At 31.5% G+C, this 8,327-nt stretch overlaps 1 protein-coding gene across 2 annotated transcripts; it reads left to right on the top strand.

The window, feature by feature from the left end:
* The first annotated feature begins 1,685 nt into the window (after positions 1–1,685).
* On the top strand, positions 1,686–2,784 carry LOC120204930 (cyclin-dependent kinase inhibitor 7-like). 2 transcript variants are annotated; one of them, XM_039204919.1, is made up of 4 exons: positions 1,686–2,076; positions 2,235–2,287; positions 2,426–2,575; positions 2,686–2,784. In XM_039204919.1, the coding sequence occupies exons 1-4, from the start codon at positions 1,738–1,740 to the stop codon at positions 2,759–2,761; spliced, it is 618 nt and encodes a 205-aa protein (XP_039060850.1). In that variant the 5' UTR covers positions 1,686–1,737; the 3' UTR covers positions 2,762–2,784. The 2 variants fall into 2 exon arrangements, with proteins under 2 accessions (XP_039060850.1, XP_039060851.1); XM_039204920.1 differs by having other exon boundaries at positions 2,429–2,575; positions 2,686–2,783.
* Positions 2,785–8,327: the final 5,543 nt, after the last annotated feature.

The following is an 8,327-nucleotide window of genomic DNA, read 5'->3' as shown; positions in this document are numbered from 1 at the left end:
GATTGAAGATACTTGGGAGTGTTACACCTAATATGGTTATTTCGACAGTAACCTACATTTAAGAGTGTTTATAGGCACCTTTTGTCATTTAAGTCCCTCACAGACTAAGTTACAACATTACGAGTCATCCTTAACTCTTACGGGCTTTAGCGAAGTCAAATCTAAGCATACAAAATGAGTAGTTTCGATACCCCACTTGTAGTATCAATACCCCTTGGTCAAGTATCGATTCTCCAATGAGTATCGGTACCAAAAACAACTTATATTTGTTAAAAAGTGGTATGGTATCGATACTGTTATTTTTAGTATTGGTATTGAAATTCCAGCGTTGGTATCGGTACCCTTTTATAGCATTGGTATCGGTATTGTTCTTTCAGTATCGATACTCAAACCCCAGAGATCTCTCTCTTAGGCTCGGGGAACACCCAAAAACCCTCCGAAACACGCTAATTTGGTCCCAAGTCATGCTCTAAAGCTTAGAAAAGTTACTTAGGGTCATCTAGCACCCTAAAACACAATCTAAACAACTAATCATCTATGACATGAATCAAGCAAAAACCCTAAAATACTCAAATCTCAACAAATCTTCATGATTACACTACAAATGATTAGAAATACACTACCTTAGCTAGAGAATCCAAAATGAAGGAAGATATAAAATCCTCATCTTTTCACAGATGGGAGAATCACACTTTTGGTCCTTCGCGTTTTGTCTTATATTCAAAAATACCATTTTTTATAACCTTTTGGGCCCGATTCCAACCCACTTAAACTCATTCGGCTCAACGACTTTAATTATGAACTCCACGAGGTCCATACACCTCTTGGGTAAATTCGAAACTATTAACCTAGAATTTGGGTGTTGCATATACCTTCATGTAGTGACAGATCTAAAAATATTTTTTAGTGTGAGCGTGTATATATTAACAACAGATTTTTTCGTATGAATGGACATAAATAAAATTTTAAAGCGGAAGTGTTTAGTAAAATAAATAATTAACATAAAAATTTCATACTTCAAAGCATACTCGAAACTACACTTGCATCAGCCACTGCCTTCATTTTTGTATATATACCTCATTAGATCATCGATATTTATCATTCACACGTTAACTCTGTTGATGTCGTTGAATATATTAAATTACATTCGAGACCTACCTAAAATATTTTATAAAATCAAAACATTTATAAAACAAGCTATTTACAAAGGGTTTTCCATTAATCCCGAAGATATATAACACTTCAAAATCATAAAAAATACATCCTTAAATTCCCACATAAGCCACTAAACAAGACGTTTTAACACTTTTACTCATCACTATCAATTGTGCATGGACAACAGTTTACTCCATGTTTATCACCAACAATTAATAATAAAATATTTTAAAATGCTAATATACTGTCTATTTCAAAGACTATGCAAAATTGCTTTTAGTTTTTTGTTTTTCACGTTTTGAATGCGTAAGGTAAGAACGGCGTCGTTGAGGTCCCCGGTTACGGTGACACAAATAACGGAGTAAGGACCACGTACATCCCACACAATAACAAAAGAAAAGGAAGAAACAAATCAAATCTCAACCGTTGAGAAAGTCAACGGCTCAGAATGCTTCATCTTCACTCTCGACTGCCTTTTTAACCCTCTCTCCTTCGTTGAAACCCCATAAATTTCAAAACCAACGGAAAAAGAAAAAAGAAAAAAGAAAAAAAGAAAAACAAACTCAGCTTTTTGAGGAAAAAATGGGTGATTCTTTGAGGAACTGTAAACGATGTGCAGAAACAGCAGAAATGGAAGCTTCAAGCACGAGCTTATCATTATCAAAGCGAAGAAAAGCCGTTGGTCCTCGTGAATTACAAGAATTGGAGTTAATATCACCGGACATTGAGCTCGAAAACCCTTGTATCCCTTCAAATTCGCAGAACCAGCCTATTAACTTGGCCACTTCCTCGGATTCTTGTGGGGTACAGGCCGGAGATATGTGTTCCGGTCTCTTCTCCGGCGATTCATTGGCTTCTCGTTGTTCGAGCAATGAGTCATGTGATATTCTCAAGGATAGCTTGAGAGTTGTAGATCTAGAGGTTCGAATTTATGTTTCGTTAATTTTCTCCTCTTTTTTTGTTTCCTCGTTTGGTTGCTGAGAAGAGAAAAATCAATTGATCGCTTTTAAACATTCGTTATATATGCAAATTAATTACCTGATCATGGTTCATGAATGCGTTTTTTTTTTTTTTTGCAGCCAAAGAGTTTTGAAACTGAAATCTCAACGTGCACCAACATCAACAACTTCAGGTTAATTTTCAATAATTCTTCCATTAATTACTAAAACGTTTTAATTCATTATGAGGTGAGAAAAACGAATCGTTTCCCTTAACTATCCGTTTTTATAATCTCCTCTCTTTTGCATTTTTTTCTTTCTTTCTTTTTCAGTAGAGAAACAACTCCCTTAAGCGAGCTTTGTGGCGACTCAGACGAAATGGAATCGCCTGCGAAAAAGCCGCCGAAGATGCCGTCGCAAGCCGAGATCGATGAGTTCTTCTCCGTCGCCGAAAAGTATGAGCAAAAACGGTTTGCAGATAAGTAAGCTTGTTGTCTCATTCTCTTCCGTTAGGTGCGCAGGATAAGGACATAATCAGCAAGAATCTCCATCTCTAAGTAACAAACATTTTCAATATCTGTTATTTCCTCAGGTACAATTACGATATCGTCAAGGATGTGCCTCTCGACGGTCGATACCAGTGGCTTCGTCTAAAGCCAAAGCCCTGAAGACGGACACGGGAGGAAGACGATGACGTGGCGGTGTCTGATCGGATGTAATTCCCTAGTTTTGTACAGTTTTCCCTTTCTAGCCACCGTTTAATTCAAGAATATTCCAAAGAAGCTTACTGTGAGAATCATTTGGCAAAAAATAAAGAGTTTACTATCTCTATTTGATTTTGTCGTAGTAACTGTCAGTAATTTCTTCCTTGTTTAGGAATTGGAGGGCATTTATGAGGATTTTTGGTTATATATATAATTAAAAGGTGTTTTTTGTTTGAGCTTTCATTGGCTTTTTTTTAGCCTTCCCCTTGATAGGCTAAAATATTGTACTCAGTTTCAAAAAAAGTTATAAAAATGTGATTTCATCTATGATATAACGGTTTTGTCATAGTTCGAGTTATCAGTTACACCTATAATAACACCCACGATAGCCGTAATAACGCTTGCAACAGTCATAATTACGATAAATTCAAAATGATTTAAAACACAACTGTGCACGTAATTTAAAACCTTGTTCCTTTCCTTTTAAAAGAAAGTGAATACTTTTGGCTTCTCATTTTCTATTAATTTTTTTTATTCATAAGATTTAAATTTAATATTTTATTAATAAAACATAATTTTTTTTATTTAATTGAACCAACGATGGTTATCATTGGTGTTATTGATTACATGAAATGGGTGCAAAAAATGAGGGAAAAGTTTAATTCTTTTGATGAACATGTGTACCCAAACGTACTGCCACTGATAACCGTTAAAATTAAAGGTGCAGATAAAATATTCAACATTGAGATGCGAGGGAAAAAAATGAGACTTAGTGATAGAATTTAAGAATAAATTAAAATTTTAAAAAATTTAGAGATTTAAATCAAAATTTTAAAAAATTTTGAGATTTAAATCAAAATTTTAAAAAAATTTAGAGATTTATATTAAAATTTTTAAAAAATTCAAAAGATTCAGTTTATATTTTTTTAAAATAGGGTTCTACTTTTTTTTTGAAAATTTGAGAGACTTAATAAGAATTTTTAAAAAATATAGGAGGAGTTTAATTAAAAACATTCAAAATTTTAAAGTTTAATCTGAACTTTTAAAAATTTTATTGGGGCCAAATTATTTTTTTTAATTTAAAAGAACTAAATTATAATTTTTCAATTTTTTTAATTTTAGGGGTAAAAATTATCAATATGCTCATTCTTCTTTTAAAATGCACAGATCAAGGCATGCACAATACCAATCTAAGCTAATTCATAAAGCTTACATACAATTTCATTGGTAACAAATACACTTGCAATGACTCTAACATAACTATCATAGTATTTTAACTTACTCAAACTCACATAACAAACACATCATGTCTTAGTTGCATAGCATAACAAATATTAACCAACATGGCATCAGAATAAGGTTCAAGATACACATCAACTATGAATTGCAAAAATAGACAAACCAGTATTACTTATACATGCATAAGAGGGGTAAAACTGGATATTTTAAATAAGAAATTGAAGATGTTTTTAGGTTAGAACATCAGTTGAATTTGTAACACCCCCAACCCGAATATAAGTCTGAGGTGTCACATTGACTTTTCAAACTTTGACTCTTGAGAAAATTCAAAGAAAATTTAAAACTTTCATTAAAATAAAAGCGGTTTATTTACATAAAGCGACCAAAATAACCAAAATCGATCAGAGCATATTCAACTCAATCAATTAGCACTTGCCAACTATATTCAAAATAACCAAACACATTTAAATTATCTAATTTCTGATCTGAATTTTTGTAAGGGAGATGCTGAACTGTCTTGCTCCACTTGGCTCTTTACTCTTCTCACTTCTGTAACTTACGTATGAAATAATCACACGCTAAGCCTATGACTTAGTGAGGCAAATAAGCATATAATATAAACAATAGCTTGTAATCATGCATGACCAATTACTGCTATCACTCATACCCTTATTCATGTAACAAATCCCTATAACATCTATGCAATATATCATTACATGTAAGAACATATACACACACATATACTCATCACCCATCATTTCCATCATTAGCCTTATTTTGTTATCAATATTATTATCGTTTATATCACTTAATACATATCCTCTTATACCTATCATTTTAACCAACATTTGACTCATTTAATCAAACAATCCACATATCATCATATAATATCATTCATAGCACAAAAACATACAAGTCACATGTACTATATGTTTGTTGTTATTTCTTTATTAGTCCATGTACACATGTGAGAACTATGGATATGTGAGTATATAGAGGTTATGCACTAATGATGTCACCACAGTTCGTGTAAATGCACCTAAGTGCCACGTAGAATTGCATCGAAGTGCCGCGTAGAATTGCACCGAAGTGTCATATAAAATGTCCCTAAGGACCACGTAGAAAATTCCTTAAGAATCATATACATATACAAAGGATCAAGTATGTGTCTCAAAAGACATCACACATGTTGAAAGGAATACATATATGTCCCGAAGGACCGCGAAGACCCTCGACTCTTGGCATGCCAACTATACCTCTAGCTCTCAAGACACATAACATGGGCATTGTCATTTCACATATTCATATATACACAGAGTTCACTTACGCGTAGAACATTTTCATATGATTCACTTTTACATGTCACAATGCTTATATACTTTCTCACGTAGTCACATAGATCCATGTCATATAACATATATCGAAAGTGCATATAATCACGTATATCATATCATATAACTTAGATCATTTCTCTGGTATTCATGTAAACATACATATCATATCTTGTTCACATATGCTCATATATACTTCATATAACACATAGAAATACCTATAACACTTTCACATAGCTTATATAAATTTTCAGAGATCACATCCAGTCACGTAGTTTATTTCCATATAATTCACATGCACATATATTTTTTTCCATATAATTACTTAGTCATATAATATTTCAGATGACCTTACATATCACATCACATAGATACATATTCAAATACTCATAGTCACATAGCACTTAAATTGTTCTTATTTACAAAATTCAATGTCATATGCTTCTATCACAAAGTCACTTATTTTATCTCTTATTCTCATATGCTCATATTTATCATATAACACATAACTTTTTTTTCATATTTATATCACATTCCTACATCACTAAGTCATAATATAGTTTATATCGTATCATCTATCTTGTTCTTTATTTCTGGGTATGCACTGATATTACATAACCTATGTCCTATTTATAAACATATATCTTATATTATATGTGCATATCATCACTTTAGATTCAAGTTTCCTAAGTTATATATTATTCCCAGTTTATTCTATAATTCAATCTTATCTAGTTTTCTTCAATTCTCCATAAATCCTATAACTCTAATACACTAATTCTCATAATTGATCATACCACTAGTATTGGTCTAACTCATGTTTCTATTATGCATATAAACTTTACACATGTTTACCTAGTTCCTATTGTTCTCAGGAATTCACTTTCATCATATTCTCTTGTTATTACATATTTTATCTTATAATCATATATTCACATAGTCTTATATTTCACTATCATATAACTTATATTTGTTCTCTTATAACTCTTCATATTCATATATATTTTCATTTCCATAAATTCCATAAATCTTATCACATGACTTATCTTTTATACTCATATAATTTCATATTTATTCTTATATCATCATATAATTTATGTAAACATATATATATTACTAATATCGGTCCCTATATCTTATCACACTAACATATATTCATACAAATCATAACACGCATATAATAACATATTACTCATACACTCATAACAAACACATGCTCAGATTCATGAATTCATGCATAATACTATAGGAAATAGACTTGTCGCAAGTCTTATTTCCATTAAACATCATATAATATCTAATATGCACTCATCTGGCCTCACTAGTCAATTTCAGTCTCTTATCTTTTCCCTTGATCGATCTTACTTGTCAATGATTCTGAAACTTGTTTAGGCTCTAAATCTACATAATTATACATAGATACATATTAGTATCCAATTAATATACTCTAATCTATTATTTCTTAGACCAAAAGAAAGGTTTATTTCTATTTCCCCTTGACGTGCATCGATGCATTCTACAGTGCATCGATGCATTCTTTAACATGTGCATCGATGCACTACCCATGCATCGATACACAAATTACCTTCGATGTTTTCATCTTAAAGGGATGCATCGATGCACTCCTTATGCATCGATTCACCAATTACATTCGATGTTTCCATTTTTTAAGGGGTGCATCGATGCGCTTCATGTGCATCGATACACACTGAACAATTTCTGGAAATTTACCCTTGATGCATCGGTGCACATTGAATATGCAGCGATGCACATAGCCTAGAATTCCAATTTATGCCTGAAAATCCACTCTTTTCAGCTTAATTACTTCATATATCATCCCCTTTCTTATTCTTAAATTACATACTCATATTCAAACTCATTTATATTCATTAATCACCTCTTTAACATCAAAATCCTATTCTCCATATGTAATTCAAGAATTACACTAAATTTTAACATGTTCCAAATCCACTTCTAACACTTCATATTCCTTAATTTAACCATTGACAAGTCAAATTCAACTTCAAAATCTATTTACTCCTTTCTTTTCCAATAATTCTCTTAAAAACTCTTTATATTTAATCCTCCCTAACTTATCCATTTTGAAGTTTCAACATACTTTAATCTCTAAATAATCTTTCTTAGCACCCAAAGAATCAAAACTAAGCTTAAAACTCAAGAATTAACCAACTAAAATTAGACTTACCTTTGCCTTGGAGCTTACGGGAAGATAAGAGGAAGGAGATAACCCAAGCTCCAGACTTTTCTTTTCTTCTCACCCTTTTCACGTGTTTTATAACCTTAAAAGAAAGATAAAAATCTTTATGGTCAAATGACCATTTTACCCTTTATTTCCTTTAATAATTACTAAATAACCTTCATCACATTTCCAATAAATCATTAAACTATTCAATTATCCTACGTTAATCACCAATTTCTGAAACTTTATAATTTGGTCACTAACCCCATATTGAGGATGTTACAAATCTCTCATCCTTTAAAGAAAAATTCGTCCTCGAATTTTCACTAAACAAATCAATAAGAACATATCTTCTATTGTTCTCATGTTACCTCATTTACTTAATCTTTTTTGTCATCATTAAAAAAAACTTACTTTTCAATCCTTTAACTTTTCAATTACCTTTTCCTTTATACATTTATATCATGTCACTTATCACATAAAGAGTAACATCCATTTCCATTACTCCATATCATAAATCCATATATTTCTTCATCAATCTCTAATTATCTTATCACTATACCAAGCTTTTATTCCATCCTCATTTGACCAAAACACTACTTTAAATCTTCTTTAATTGTGATTAAACACATACTTTACAGAATCAAACAATCTTTTCACATTACTTTGCACACTTTTCGTATTTCTATATCGAACTTATCGTCTACACTTCCATATAACGTTTATCATACTTAACCCTTTAATTTCTTTATCCTTTTAT

This window comes from Hibiscus syriacus, unplaced genomic scaffold (genome assembly GCF_006381635.1).
Source record: "Hibiscus syriacus cultivar Baekdansim isolate YM2019G1 unplaced genomic scaffold, ASM638163v2 tig00011761_pilon, whole genome shotgun sequence".
Lineage (NCBI taxonomy): Eukaryota > Viridiplantae > Streptophyta > Magnoliopsida > Malvales > Malvaceae > Hibiscus > Hibiscus syriacus.
This window is presented reverse-complemented; position numbering and strand designations above follow the sequence as displayed.

What these genes read in the sequence shown, in the direction of transcription:
- LOC120204930 (XM_039204919.1), top strand. Translation starts at nt 1,738, where the DNA reads ATGGGTGATTCTTTGAGGAACTGTAAACGATGTGCAGAAACAGCAGAA. An exon ending in ACCAACATCAACAACTTCAG is followed by an intron (nt 2,288 to 2,425) that starts GTTAATTTTCAA and finishes TTTCTTTTTCAG; the next exon opens with TAGAGAAACAACTCCCTTAA. An exon ending in CAAAAACGGTTTGCAGATAA is followed by an intron (nt 2,576 to 2,685) that starts GTAAGCTTGTTG and finishes TTATTTCCTCAG; the next exon opens with GTACAATTACGATATCGTCA.